Genomic DNA, 15427 nt, shown 5'->3' on the forward strand with positions numbered 1-15427 from the left:
CGCTGCGGGCCACCGAGAGGACGCCAGTGGTGGCCTAGAGGGGCCGCTACCCTTCTGACGGGGCACGGAGGCTTCCGCACAGCAGAAAGGGAAGATGGCTACGGCAAGGGGCGCCTGGGAAGCCGTCCCGGGGTGCCAGGGGCTTCTTCGCCTTCTGTTTTTCTGCGTCTTGTTGGCAGGTGAGGCCTCCCCTCCCCTGAGCTCGCTCTGGAAAAACTGTCCGGTCGGCCCAGCAGCGAGAGCCGCCGTTTGTCTTCTGGTCCCCATGCCCGTCGGTCCCCACACCCTGTACATTCTCTTTCCCTTTCGTTCCCGCGACAGGAGTTCCCCCTTTTCCTGAAGCCGAAGGGCTCCTGCTCCTCTGCGACACGTTGCGCCGCTCCATTCCTTCGTCCAACGCCCCTGCTGGACTTCTTGCCCGCCTCTTTCCCACTTGTTAAGATGTCCTGTTTTCGGCCCCCCACCCACAATCCAGAGAGGCAGGTGTCAGTGGATGGCGCCCTTCCCAGGGCGGTTTGACTTTTTAGGATGAAACCAGCCTCGTTTTGTGGGGTCAGTGCGACTCTTCAGAAGGGAGATTCTTCATTTCTTCCTCTCTTGCCTCTTGGTTTCCCCATCAAACCCTGTTCCCCGTGCCTTGCCTCAGTTTCTCTCATCTGTAAAGCAAGGCTGCTGATAAGGGTATTACTTAATATTATTAAGTCATCCATGGAACTCTAGGCATTTGTACACATGCGTGTTTGTTTACTTGTGTTAAGTTTTTTATATATATGGTTTTTTAGTAACACTTAAAACACAAGTATTACTATGTAACCAAGACACCGTCTTCCTCCAAATTCACATTATGTCTAAGGGTCCCAAAGGAAAACCTGTAGCTGTCCCCCACGGGGCACAAAGAAATGACCTGTGGGTGCGTTGCATGTAGTTGACAAAGAGTTGGCTTACTCTGACAGGTGTGTGGCATAAGGCTTCTCCCAATTCCATACAGATTGACTATACCACGGGCTGCCAGAAGAACAAACAAATCAGTCTTAGAATCAATACAACCAGAAAACGCCTTAGAAATGAGAATGGCAAGACTTCGTCCTGTTTATTTTGGATAAGACCGTTTGCCAGAAAGGAGCATCATTTTGCTAAAGGAAGGGTCAGCAAAAATTGAGAACTCCTCAAGGAGACGGGTTGAGGCAACAGCCTCCGCAGTGGGTTCAAACATCAAAAACAGCAGTGACGGCATGGACCGGACAATATTATGTTCTGCTTTATATATGGTGCCCACCAGTCAGAGCCAGCTTGAAAGGAACTGACAAGAGTAACAGACTGTTCAGATTCTTGGGGAAGTGTCTCGGAAAGTTTTTTGTTTTTTGTCATCTGCTCCCTTTTATTAACTGATTAGTCATAGACCTACAGGACAGAGAAGTAGCTGTGGAGTCAACAGTGCAACCAAAGGCCGACACGGCTCAGGTCGAATGTGCCTTTCCTTTGACAAACCAAGATTTCTCTTTTTCAGTTTCAGCATCAGTTTCTCTATATAAGGATTTGAAAGAACCCTCTGAGGCACGTAGCGGAGAGCTCTCCAGAGCATGTATTTGTCCCAATAATGTGCTTGAGAAGTGAGAGGAATGGACATTCTTGTTGTAGAAAGTCTGGTATTGAATAGCTTCACCCAACACATCCAGGAGGCTGATGACATGATAGAGGGCAACACTAAAGTCATTAACGGCGTTTATCTTCTCAGGTGTGTGCAGGGGAAATTCAGTGGAGAGGAAGATCTACGTCTCCTTAAATAGAACAGCTCCCTGTGTCCGGCTGCTCAATGCTACGCATCAGATTGGCTGTCAGTGTGAGTTGGGGGTTCGGCATTTGTGTTGGTGGCTAATGATATTTTAGTCTGTGTCCTGGATATAAAGTCAGGTTCATGTTTTGCTTGGGAGAGTCGGCACTCAAATTAGAGGCTGTGGGCAGGAGGTGATAGGGAGCCATCTGACAAGCCAAGCCAAGTCATCAGAGTAATAGTTTATATGTGCTACATTTCTAGCTTGTGCCACGTACCTCCTCCTCAATCCTCACAAGAACCTCATGAGGCCCTCGTGTTGGTCCCACTTTTAAATGATGCACGGGAGGGGTAGAGATCCAAGCTCATTGCTCCTAAGGTCAGGCTGATGTAAGTGATGAAGCACTCAGCCAAAACGTAGTCATCTTGCTAGTGTGCCTTCTGATTCGGGGGAAGGCTGGAATCCTGTGCAGTCTGGTCGTCATCTGCTCTCAGCCCGATCTTTTTGGAACACAAATGGACTGCTTATAGTTAGTGAACTGTTTGAGAAGACGGCAGTGAGAATGCCAAATAATTGTCAGGAAGAACTAGGGAAACATTTGGATGTGTTACAAAAGCATGACAATGTGCTTCGAAACACTATAGAATCAGAGGGGGGAAAAAGTTGTGATATGAAGGCTGACCTCCAATCTGTCCGCTATTTAACTTGCTATCTCTAGTGGGTTACGTGCTGGCTACTAACTGCAAAGTTAGCAGTTTGAAACCACCAGCCTGTCTGAGGAAGAAAGATGAGGCTACCTACTTTCCCATAAAGATTTACAGCCTTGAAAACTATATGTGGGGTCACTGTGAGTCAAAATCGACTCGATGGCTGTGCGTTTTTGGTTCGTAAACTGTGTTTATGGGTGGAAAGGACCAGGTCCAGTGTGCACTGAGATCAGAGTGCTGGCCTCGTTGTACGTGTGACAGGCCAGGATTATGGCTGCCCGCCTGGAGCTGGGTTTTCTGAAATCCCCTTTGTAATAAGTAAAGCACATAAGTGTGACTGTAGGCATTTATTTTCTAACGTGCGGATTTCTAGGTGGTGGGGCCTAAGATGGAATCGTGCATTTCTTAGCCCGTTTGTAGAGTAACTGGGAATCAAGCAGCAGCCTGGAGATCAAGCTGCATTTAGTACAGAGCATCCAGAGGGAAGGGCCTGGACTCTGGCCTCTTCCTCATTAAGGTCTGGCTTCCTGTTTCAACTTACGTATTTCTAAGTCTGAACTTTATCAGATCTGTCCATCTTGAGTAGGCTACACCCTCTTTAATTAAAGTTGATAACTTGATAAAATTAAAGAAAAAATATTAACAGGAAGGGACTTCAAAAAATTTGCAGAAAAGTAGAATTGCTGACAGGATTGTTGAAGCCCCCTTGTATGTTTCCATTAGACTCTTTTTAAGATGCTCACAGGGTTGTATCTGAGTTTCATTTTTTTTCTTTTTAAACTCTGTCCCCACAGGATGAGATGACTAGGGAGTAGAAAAGCTCCCCAGAGAAGTGACCAAGCTGCTTAAGAGCACATAGCTCCCAGTTAGAAGCGAGATTCGTTGGGTTTTGTTCAGTTTTTTCCCCCAGCCAGTGTCACAGTTTGCGGAGTTGATGTTGTGTATTTTTTATTGGCAAGACTGAATTTTCTTTTCCTTTCCTCGTGCTTTAAAGACTAGGCAATGCCTGCTGTCTTTGGCTGTGTTTGGAGCCATCATCGGTATCTGGGTCCTAACTGAAGCTTTCCCAGACTCTGCTAGTCCTCCATGCTACATCAGCAGCAGCATGGGCTTATTAAGTACTTGCTAGATCGAAGTTATAGTCGATTGTTGGTGGCCCTTCCTCTGTGTCTGTGTTTTACCAGGTCCAGTGGGAGAAAATTGTTGCTTGTCTGGCAATGTGAAAGTGCTTGTGGTTTGTGTCTTATGCCAAATACAAGCACTTCAGGGCTTTAGTCCAGAACAGCGGTGCTCAACCTGTGGGTCGTGACCCCTTTGGGGGTTGAACAACCCTTTCACAGGGGTCGCCTGGTTCATAACAGTAGCAAAATGACAGTTAGGAAATAGCAATGAAAATAGTTTTATGGTCGGGGGTCACCACCACATGAGGAACTGTATTAAAGGGTCGCGGCATTAGGGAGGTTGAGATCCGTTGGTCTAGAACCATAGTTCTCCTGGCTGGCCGTGGTTAGTGAAGAACCATGTTTTAAACATATGTATGCCTGGGCTCCAGTAAATCGGAAGTAAGGCCCAAGCATATGTACTTTTTTAAATGCCAAAGTGATTGTCATACACAACCAGGGTTGAGAACTACTGCTCTAAAATGATTTTTATATCTAGTTGTGTGTCTGCATAGGAGTATCACTACCTCGAGCTCATTCAGGACTTCAGATTATTGGTCCTCTAGAGCACTCCTTCCCCATAATTTGTATGCCCTGAGACACAGAAAATATTTGGATGGCACAGTGGTACACATAGAGGCAGGTGGTCTTTTCAGGGAGTAAATAGATACGTCTGTTGGCTGGAAGCAGCCAGCCTACATGCTTTGGAAACTGCAAGCCCCAGGTTTCCTAAGGGGAATCAATATCAGCAAGTCTCTCAACTGCCCAAGTCTCAAAATTGGGAAGCTCTGCTCTAGAGACCTCAGAGCTCTTGACAAACCTCACCTAAAACTGCCCCAAAGCAAGTAAAGTCATTCCCAAATAGGGCAAAAGGAGTGAAGATCTGGGAAGGCTCCTGAGGCCAAGCGAATCTACACACATGTTTTCACAAAGGAAGATTCAAAGCTAGAACTCCAAGCTAGAGACCTAGAGCCTGCCACTGCCTGCAGAGAATACAGGTTTGAAAACTTTGGTGTGTACCCTTCCAGAATCTTGCCTATAAGGCTAAGTGAGGTTGAGACAAGGGGGCAAGCAAGTGCAGATGCCTTTGCTCTCTGACATTTACAGAAAGGCTACCCTAGTGAGGAGGCCTCTTGGACTCTGGTCCTCCATTCCCTCTGGCAGCCTTCAGATGGAGCTGGGGCAATTCAGCTGCCCAGTTCAAGTCCAGGTGGTGGCTATGTTAACCCAAGTGTGCTGTGACATCTTTAGGGAATAAAGTCTGGCCAGTCAATGAGGCACTCAGATTTACCAACTGTAGGAGTCGTAACTTGGCCCATTCTGTCGTGGCAGCTTCCATTAGTGGGGACACAGGGGTTATCCACGTAGTGGAGAGAGAAGAGGACCTGCAGTGGGTGTTGACTGATGGCCCCAACCCGCCTTACATGGTTCTCCTGGAAGGCAAGCTCTTTACCAGGTAAGAACTAGGGTGCCTACTAGGCAAAGAGTCCATGAACGTGCCCTACTCCTGTGGGTGTGAACCTCCCTTGGCAGCCCTGGCCTGAGCAGAGCAGGGAGTGGGGGTGGTCCTCAGAAGGAAAGGTTTGCGTTCCAAAGGAGGCATTTCGGTGACCCTGGAAGTAGAACTCTAATGAGCAGGGACCCCAGGGAGGGTGTCCAAATCTTTGACACACAGGTCAGCGAGACGAATCCCTAACTTCATAGTTTAGGTTCATAGTCCTGCCCCAGGAACTAGAGCCGGGATGACGAAGCAAGGAATGGGTGGGCAGATTTGGTCTCCCTAATTCCTCATTTGTCTCCATGGGGCAGGGGCAGGGGCAGGGCATTACAGGCTGTCGGGCTGTGTGGCTGTGTGGCACCTTCATGGCACGTCCTCCCCATTCCAGGCCTCTGATGGAGAAGCTGAAAGGGAGAACCAAGCGAATTGCTGGTCTTGCAGTGTCCGTGGCCAAGCCCAGTCCCCCTGAGGGCTACTCTCCTAGTGTGCAGTGCCCCAATGATGGGTTTGGTAAGAGCCCCCCCCCACCCCCCGCCGTCCCCGGGAGCAGAGAGCCAGCTAGCACTGGTGCCTACTTATTGCATGGGGCTAGAAACGCAGGGTTTTGGTTAATGCCTCCGACGTGATGTGTCTGTTCTTGGTGTAAATTTGTGTGTGTACCACTGAAACAAGATAGTGTTCTACTGTCACTCATTGCTGTCGTTTCCTGCCTTACTGCTTCACACACTTCTAGCCTTTTTTCTGGTCATGGGCTCGTTTCTGTAAGCTTCCAGCTTAGGACCCCCCCCTGGTACCGGCCCTTGCCCCTTGCACTGTGAGTGTGGCAGGCTGGTGCCCGCTCCTTTGAGCCACTTCCTCTTTTTGAACATTTAGGTCCCAACCCTGTAGTAGTATTAATGTTGCGCCCCCACCTTGTCCCTAACAAACCATCCTCCCTTCTCCCCTTCAGGAGTTTACTCCAGCTCAGAGTTTGCTCACTGTAAAGTTGTACAGTGGAATCCACTGGGGAATGGCTTGGCGTATGAAGACTTTAGTTTCCCCATCTTTCTTCTTGAAGATGAAAATGAAACCAATGTCATCAAACAGGTAGTGATTCTGCCAGCCCCTCGCCATTGCTGTAAGAGGAATGATGGGCGGGGATGGGTGTGGAGCTTGGCTTTAGGCACATCCCTGGTTTGGAGGCGGCTCGTCTTCACTGTGCACCCCCTAGAAGACCATTCTTCCAGGAGAGAGCTAAGAAGTCTGCTTTTCTCCCATCTCCTCTTACTTCTCCCTCCACCAGCTAGCGCAGCTTTAAAGGCCTTCCGACTAGAAGAAAGGGCAAAGGGTATTGAGTATGAAAAAGGTACATGCAGCCCTGGTTACAAACCACCCGTGTGGTGAAAGCCCCACTGGACTAGGAGTTGGGGGGGTGCCTCTGATAGTTTCTAGGGTTCTCTTAGCTTTAATGTTAGGTCATTCTAGCCAGCTCCTTTGATTTGAGACACAGCAATTCGGGTGAGTTGATCTTTCGACCTACAGTTTGGCTCTCTACATGTGATTGCATCGGGAACAATGACGGCCGCAGAGCCAACTTGGGGCCATTCGGGGTAGGGTCATTGCACCTGCCTCAGCCCAGCCATGTGTCAGTGCCCCGTGGCACCTTTCTGACCCCCTGGATCCTGTGGTTGTGCCAGGACAGCCACAGCTCAGGGACAGCTATGGGAGTGGCCTAAGGAAGGAGCTGGCCCTCTGTTTCTGGGCTCTGTGGCCTTGGCCCCTCAGCCAGCTGACTCTTGCGCGGTGCCCCTTCTGCAGTGCTATCGAGATCACAACCTGGGTCGGAATGGCTCCGCGCCGGCCTTCCCACTATGTGCCATGCAACTCTTCTCGCACATGCACGCCGTCACCAGCACGGTCACCTGCATGAGGCGCAGCTCCATCCAGAGCACCTTCAGCATCAACCCAGGTCAGAGGCGACGGGGCCTGCTGGGCAGCGGGCGGGGTGTCAGGCTGGGGAATGTGGGCCAGACCAGGGATGGGAGAAATGGAAACAGCTCTGACCAGGGTGAGCGGCTTATTCCCAAAGTGGTCCGAGGCTAAGAACACACCCCCCACCTCAAATCACTGCGGAGTGGATAAATTGACACCCACAGACCCCGGGGTAATCACCCAAGAAGCCCACCAGGCCTCCTCCATACGCCCCCACCGCCTCACTCCTACTACGCTGTTTCTCTTCCTGCTCAGAAATCGTCTGTGATCCTCTGTCTGACTACAACGTCTGGAGCATGCTTAAGCCTATAAATACATCTGGGACATTGGAGCCTGACGACAAGGTTGTGGTTGCTGCCACCCGGGTGAGTGTTGGCGCTGGAACAGGGCGGGCAGGGCTGGCACGGGCAGGGCTGGCGGGGCCTCTCTGGGGCAGATCCGATTTCTGAGTGATTACCCGGAGGCAACTCAGATGGAGAGAGAGCCAGACTGCAGCAGGCTCCACTTCCAGCATTGCCCTGGCCCCGCACATGGCCTTGACTGGAACACAGGAGGCTCAGGGCCTGGCTCTCCAATCCGACAGTAACATGTGCCTCCCTTGCCTTCCCCACTGCGGCGCCAGCTGGACAGCCGGTCCTTCTTCTGGAATGTGGCCCCGGGGGCCGAAAGCGCTGTGGCCTCCTTCGTCACCCAGCTAGCTGCAGCTGAAGCTCTGCAGAAGACACCCTCTGTGGCCACCCTGCCCCACAATGTCATGTTTGTCTTTTTCCAAGGCGTAAGTTTTCTAGAGTGGGGTAAGGGCGGGGAGTGGGGGGTAGGGGTGACTGGTGCTTTTTGAAGCGCCGTGCATAAGGGCTGGTGAGGAATGGTGTCACAGCCCCAGGCCTGCACTGTCCGTCAGCAGAGAGCCCCAGGGGTGCCCATTCCCATGTGTATTCTCTTCAGATTCCCTGCTTTTAGGAGGCCTTCATGCCCCGATGGTGAATTTGCGTACTCTCCCTTCCCCGCAGCCTCACTTACAAAATCCACCTAGGCAGGAGTCCTTTCACATTCTCCGGGCTCCCGCCTCTTCCACTGGCAGCCCAGCCTGGGCCTAGAGCAGTGGTTCTCAAACCTTCCTAATGCCACGACCCTTTCATAGAGTTCCTCATGTTGTGGCCCCCAACCATAACATTATTTTCGTTGCTACTTCATAACTGTTATTTTGCTACTGTTATGAATCCGGGGACCCCTGTGAAAAGGTCATTTGACCCCTACAGGGGTCGAGACCTACAGGTTGAGAACTGCTGGCCTCAGGTGAGCACAGGAGCTGGGGCTGGGCTGGCAGGGAGAGTGGGTCGTGAAACAGCCTCGCAGCAGCTGATGCTGGCAGGAGGCCTTCACCAAGGCGGCTCCCCCGGACCTGGGCGCGGGTCCTGTGATGTGCACATACTCGTGAGGGAGTGTCAGCTGGGGTGGGGGTGGAGGAGGGCACAGTCACAGGACTGTGGAAGCCGGCCATCGGTCTGGATGATCACGGAGACAGTAGGCTTCTTGTCTCGAGTGTCGATGGTCTGGCTGTTCTTAGGACTGCCTTAATGTTTGGCACTTATGTTCTCCTTCCTCGCCTTCCCCCCGCCCCCCTTTCAGGAAACTTTCGACTACATTGGCAGCTCCCGAATGGTCTACGACATGGAGAAGGGCAAGTTCCCTGTGAAGTTAGAGAACATTCACTCGTTTGTGGAGCTGGGACAGGTGTGTGGGGCGCGTGCACGCGCATGTGTGTCCCCTTCCTACTTCAAGTGCCCTCTGTTCTGTTGTCCTCACTGCAGGTGTCACCTCCCGCCCCCTCTCCCTCCCGCGCCCAAACCAGAGACTGACGTTAACTGTTGCTTCTTCCTCCTCCCCCAGGTGGCCTTAAGGACTTCGCAGGACCTCTGGATGCACACGGACCCCATGTCTCAGAAAAATGACTCTGTAAAGAACCAGGTAACCAGAGCATCTGTCTCAGCACCTCAGAACGTGAGCGCCTGCTCTGTCTTCAGTGTGTCCCAGAGCCGGGCCAGCATGGCTGGAGCCTTCGTTGCAGAGCACATGAGCATCGCTCATTATGTCCGTGACGGGTTTCCTTCCATCCTTGCTGCCCTGCCCGGACCCTAGGGGTACTGGTGTCCCTCCTCAAACTGGCCTCACTACTGCTGAAGACCCTCCCCACCCTCCTGGTCCAGCTTAGCCTCCAGCATCCTTGTCGCATGAAGTCCTCTTCCTGCTACACCCGCCTTCAGCCTCAGCCCTGCCCTGGGCTCCAGTAGTGCTTACTACATGGGTTACCCATCAAGCATCCAACCCGCTGCTGTGCCAGCTTATTTGCCCCTGAAATTCTACACAATAGATGAATAGTTAATGAGCATGTGGCAGAATACGTACGTACTAAAGAAAGCAGGTTTTGCTTGGAAACATGAAGAAACACGGGCTCGTTCCTTCTCTGGGCCCTAATTTTCTTCTCCACAATGGTGAGGGAGGGACTGCAGGAAATTCAGAAAGCCTTGGTCCCCCGAAGCGTCAGAAATTTAGGTCAATGAGGCATTGGTTTTGCTTCCCACCAAGGGAAGCTCCCTAAGCAGGGGGCTTGAAGTTTAGGGCCCCTCAAGCTGGTTCCCCAGCAGCTTGCCGTCAGCTCCACCCTTGGTCTCCCCAGGTGGAGCAGCTCCTGACCACACTGGAGACTGTCGCTACTGGAGTCCCTGCTGTTGTCCTTCAGAGGCCCAGTCAGTCGCAGCCGCTCCCGCCGTCTTCTCTGCAGCGGTTCCTCCGAGCTCAGAACATCTCTGGTGTAGTTCTCACTGACCACTCTGCCGCCTTTCAGAATCGGTGAGTCACCAGGCCCCATCCCTGCTTCGTCCTGGAAGCGTCAGAAGTCTCTTCCATGTGAAACAACACCACCCGCTGCCTCTCGCTCGCTCCACATCACCCACTACAGATCCTTGGGTTAGTTTGCGTTTTTTTCAAGGAGCCTGTTCACCCCTGACCTGATCCCCTCATTTGACTTGACGCTTGTCTTAGACAATGCTGCTTGCGTCAGCAGGCCCTCTGCCCTGGAGCTCTCCTCAGGGCTGCCAGCAGAGGGCAGCGTCTCCAACCAGAGCTCCTTGCAAGAATGTTGGTGGCTTTGGGCTGCAGGACCAGGGAGCCTGCCCCTGGCTAGGGCCTGCCCAGAGGACGCTGCAGACAATACTCAGACCCTGGGCCAGGTGACATGTTCGTTCTTACTCCCACACTGGCCCATTGTGAGAGTAAAAGTGTCCCCTGCAAGTGAGGTGGCTCCAAAGAGAAGTGAGGCTCTCTTTCCTGGCCGTGGACGCCCCCACACTCTCCCTACCTTGAGTACCAGGGACATCTTAACTGAGGCTGACTCACTGAGCTCCCAACCTCCGGGAGGGGTTTCTGAGTAAGCATTTAGAAGCTCTGCTTCGCTGACCCCAATTGTGGCAGATAAGCACAGCTGTGGTGTGAGGGGTGATTTGGACTAGTTTATGTAGCCACCTTGATTCTTTGTGGCACGGACATGTATTGATGGTGAAGACTGGGAGCTCACCTGTCTGAACCCCTCTTCTGAGATCTCTCCCCTCGGGGCTTCCTGAGGAGGTTCATGGTGATTTGCTCCTGTGACCATACCCAGTGCTGCCACCTGCTGACCTCCTCTCCCAGCCCAGCCCAGCCTTGCCTTGCCCAGGTAAATGCCGACTGGAACAGCCCTGAAGGAGGCAGTGCTTCAGGGGTGAGGCCCTGGCATTTTCCAGGCTCTGAAGCGCTGCTTAACCAGTCTGCCACGTCCCCAACCCAAACCATCCAGAAGCCTCTCGGTGACTACAGGTGTCTTGGGAAGGAAAGATTCCCACATTCAGGCCTCATCCCCCTCTCCCTCCTTGTATGTCAGGAGGCTCTTTGTATTTAACGAACTACTCTCACCTCTCCATTTTACACGCCTTCAACCCCCTTGTACCCACTGACAACATGTTGGTTCTGACTCATGGAGACCCCATTGGACCAAATAGAATTGCTCCTTAGGGCCTCTGAGACAGTAAGTCTCTATGGGAATAGAGAGCCTCATCTCTCTCCCACAGAGAGGCTGGTGGGTTCAAACTGCCAACCTTTTGATTAGCAGCCCTGCACTTAGCTCGCTGTGCCATGGACTCCGTATTCCTTTGATGTGCCATCCTGGTTTCTGTCCCCCTTTCCCCTAGAGGGTGAAAAATGAGGTACCCAGCTACTGCAGAAGGGACATTGATGGGTGGGAAGGTGCAGGGCCTTGTCTGTATGTTGCCCAGAAAGACTCACCGCCTTTTCCTGGCAGCTATTACCAGAGCATTTATGACACCGTGGAAAACATTAACGTGAGCTACCCTCCCCAGCTGAGCCCTGAAGAGGATCTCGACTTTGTGACAGACACTGCTCAGGTAGCGCTGACCCTGGCTCAGCTGTGGGGGTGCGGATGAGGGGACACACGGTGAAGATGGCTAGAAGGTTAACATTTGAGGGAACAGAGGCTGGCGGGCCACTCATCGCCCCCTCACCTCCCGTAGGCCCTGGCAGACGTGGCCACGGTGCTGGCACGGGCGCTGTACAGACTCGCGGGAGGAATCGCTTCTGTCGACTCAATTCGTGCTGATCCCAACACGGTAAGAGCAGATGAGCCTTAGCTTCTTCCTGGCTTTGGATATGCGGCAGGCTGCCCCATCCTTTCTGTCTCTTGCCCAGTCTCCCAAACCCAGGGCTCTGGCAGCCTCTCCCTGTCACTGAGAGCTCCTGAGTCGGCCTTACTGATGCGCTGAGGGCTCTGCCACCCCAGAGTCTCTCTGGCCGGTCTGGCTTGTGCCCTGTGCCAGCGGCCCCATGTCGCAGCGTTCTCGCTTCCCTTCCCCTGTTCCGTGCCTAGGTTAACCGCTTGCTCTTTGGGTTCCTGGTGAAAGCCAACAACTCCTGGTTCCAGTCTCTCATCCGGCAGGACCTCAAAGCCTACCTGGGTGAGCGCTTGGTGTGGGAATGGGACTCCGAAGGTAAGGAGAGGGACAGAGAAGACACTGTCATTCTGATTTTAACCTGTGCTCTTATGGTTCTTTTTCCTTCCACTGCCTCTTGCCCTCTGTCCCTGCCTTTCTCCTGATGTCGGTTGTATCCTTTCCTCTGGACCTTTCTGCCTCCTGCCATTCCTCATGCTCGTCCTCTCTCCGCCCACCCCCACTCCCATCTTCCACCCACCAAATCTCCCCATCAGGCGGCGGGCCTCTGCAACATTACATCGCCGTTTCAAGCCCCACCAACACCACTTACATAGTACAGTATGCCTTGGCAAATTTGACTGGCACGGTGATCGACCTGACCCAAGAGCAATGTCAGGACCCAAGTAAAGTCCCAAATGAAAACAAGGATGTGAGTGGTAGTGGCCTGAGGGCCCCGCTCCCCTTGGGAGAGTTGGACAATCCCCTTCACCCCGTTGGACCCAGGGGATTGGGATGGAGAGGGGAAGGATGTGCCCTGTGAACCTGAGTGGGGGAGAGGCAGTAGCCTGGGTCTCCAGGGTGGAGGGAGGGAGTTTGGAGAGGCTCACCTCAGCGCTGGGCTGTGGTCTCTCTGTCATCCCGTACAGCTCTATGACTACTCGTGGGTTCAGGGCCCTCTGAGTTCCAATGGGACGAGCCGGCTACCCCATTGCGTGCGCTCCACGGCCCGACTGGTCAGGGCCTTGTCACCTGCCTTTGAACTGAGGCAGTGGAGCTCTACTGAGTACTCGACATGGACCGAGAGCCGCTGGAAAGATATCCGGGCCCGAATATTTCTGGTAGCCAGCAAAGAGCTCGAGGTAAGGTCGCGGGAGGAAGGTGGCAGGGATCTGATTCACCTCTTCCTTTTGCCTCACGTCTCAGATCTCTTTGCTGCACCTCCTGAGCAGCAAAAACCAACGGCCAATCTGTCCCTAGTGAGCCAGCACGTCAATCCTGCAGGAAGCTTGTCTTCCCTTATAGCTGGAGTTGTGCATTCATTCTGGCCATAGGCCCCCATGAGACCCGAGGAGAAACTCCATTCCCTCTAGGTCCCAGGTTGCCCCGCCGTGGTTCTTCCTCCCATTTGGCACTTCCATCTGCCGGAGGATGCTTTGAGAACACATTCCCCCAACAGAAATCCCCTCCTCTTCTAGAGGTGAGAAGTCCAAAAGGAGGATGCATGCAGGGCCGTGCTCTCCCCAAAAGCGCTAGCGGAGCATCCTTTTCTGGTCTCTCCAGCTTCCCCCAGGTGCCAGGAGTCCTTGCCATTCCATGGCTCATGGCAGCATAACTCCCATCTCTGCCTCCGTCATCACACGGCGCTCTTCCCGTGTGTCTGTGTCCAAATGTCCAGCCATTAGATTGGGGCCCACCTCAATCCAGTAGAAATCTTAACCTGATTACAGCTGCCAAGACCCAGTTTCCAAATAAGATCACCTTCGCATGAAACAATCCAAACTCCCTGCCACCGAGCCTGTGTCAACCCACAGTGACCCTGTGGGACAGGTAGAGCTGCCCCTGCCAGTTTCTGAGACAGTCACTCTGTACGGCAAAAGAAAGCCCCTTCTTTCTCCCTTGGAGCTGCTGGTGGTCTCCAGTTTTGGATCCCAAGCGCAGCCGAGCGTGGAGCCACGACCCCCTCCGGGTGCCTTCCCCCTTCACACAGGGAGACACGGTCCAATGCACACGTTAGGACGGCTCTGTCTCACGTTTCTTGAGCACCTGTCACAAATAAGCCCGTGATGTAAGAGTGCCACGAGAGAGCAGCCCCTGGGTTCTACCTCCAAGGGGCCCCAAGCCCAAGTCAGACGAGGCGTGTGCAGGGCCAGGGACACCTTTCTTTTCGAACCAGGAGATGAAATCTCCGCTGGGAGGCCGGTGCTCACTCAGAATCGCCAAGTGCCTGGTGCGCAGCACCAGCGTCTGATGGCCTGGTTCCTAGCTCCAAAGCATGATCCCCAACTGCACTGCGTCTGAGAACGGCCAGTGTCTCACCCACCCGCCCCACTCCCCTGCAGTTCATCACGCTGATGGTGGGCTTCGGCATCCTCGTCTTCTCGCTGGTCGTCACCTACTGCATCAACGCCAAAGCCGATGTCCTTTTCCTGACTCCGCGGGAGCCGGGGGCTGTGTCTTACTGAGGACCACGACTGCTGCTTTTCCTGCCGCCTCTACTGTTCACTTCCTGTGTGGCTTGTCCCACAGGGACCGAATCCCTAGTCTCTCACTGGAACTTCTTGGGGCCTGGCTCAGACTGCGACCCCTCTAAAGGACTGGCACTGTCCAAAAGACACAAGGAGAGAGAAAAGCAAGCCGCCTCCCTCCCTTCCCATCCCCTGCTTCCTCCTTTCCTGCCCCTTCCCGTTTCCGGGCCTGCTGGGAGAGCCGTCTGGCTCCTGTTGGACTCCCTAGTGCCCGTCGTAGGTTTGCTCCTATTCAGGGCCTCTTTTCTGCTGTTTGTGTCCTGTCTGGGTCTACCCACTGCTCCCCCCGCCCCCATTCCCGGCACTCAGCCACCCTCTGCCTAGGAAGAAGGGCACGAGGGCTTGAGTGCCAGGATTGGAATCTCGAACTGTGAGGAACCTCAGGAGGTCCAGAGGGGCCGAGCTGGGGCCGAGCCTGATGGCTCCTCCCGGTCGCCCTTCCTACAGGCCGTCAGACGGCACACCAGGGTGGGCGTGCTGCTGGGTGGGTATCCCACCTCTAGCCCACTGTGGTCAGTTGTACTTTTTATTAAGCTGTAATATCTATTTTTTGTTGTTTTCTTTCTCTCTCTCTCCTTTTGTAAATATATAAATAATGAGTTTCATTAAAATAGATTGTCCCGTACAACACGTGCCATTACCAGTTATTCTTTTCCGGCCCTTTGGTCAGTGGCCCTGACTTCGTGAGATTGCTCCTTCACGCACTCCATTTTCTGGAGGCCCCCAGGGCCGTCTCTGAGACGCAGCTGATGTGCTGTAAGAAGGGCTATGAGCAGGCCCTGCTGCCCTCTGTGCAGAACTCTGTCCGGCAGACAGTCTCAGGGAGACAGGACAGAGGTGAAGACACGCACAACAGAGCGAGGGATTCATGGGCCTGGAGGCGGCTTGGAGCCACACTGCACAGAGGAGAGGAGAGGAGGCATTGAGCTTGGGGTTTGCAGAGCTCCCCAGACTGGAAGCACAGGGTGGAGGGAAGGTGCATTCTCCTCTGGGAAACGGGCTGTGTGGTGTGCCGGGGCCAGGTTGTGAAATCGCTGGTGGCCTGCCGAGGAGTTTGGGCTTTCTGTAGAGGAGCGGCTCTTGAAAGAACACTA

The 15427-nt window shown here is 53.4% G+C and overlaps 1 protein-coding gene across 1 annotated transcript; it reads left to right on the top strand.

Annotated features, from left to right (window-relative positions):
- The first annotated feature begins 2 nt into the window (after positions 1–2).
- NCSTN (nicastrin) lies at positions 3–14961 on the top strand. Its single transcript, XM_075563664.1, has 17 exons — positions 3–179; positions 1736–1840; positions 4972–5095; positions 5526–5647; positions 6087–6223; positions 6935–7085; positions 7364–7473; positions 7731–7883; positions 8738–8842; positions 8999–9076; positions 9786–9958; positions 11442–11544; positions 11671–11766; positions 12024–12111; positions 12363–12517; positions 12735–12947; positions 14148–14961. Exons 1-17 carry the CDS (start codon positions 95–97, stop codon positions 14268–14270), a joined length of 2121 nt encoding a protein of 706 aa, XP_075419779.1. The 5' UTR covers positions 3–94; the 3' UTR covers positions 14271–14961.
- Positions 14962–15427: the final 466 nt, after the last annotated feature.

The sequence above is a fragment of the Tenrec ecaudatus genome, chromosome 1 (assembly GCF_050624435.1).
Source record: "Tenrec ecaudatus isolate mTenEca1 chromosome 1, mTenEca1.hap1, whole genome shotgun sequence".
Lineage (NCBI taxonomy): Eukaryota > Metazoa > Chordata > Mammalia > Afrosoricida > Tenrecidae > Tenrec > Tenrec ecaudatus.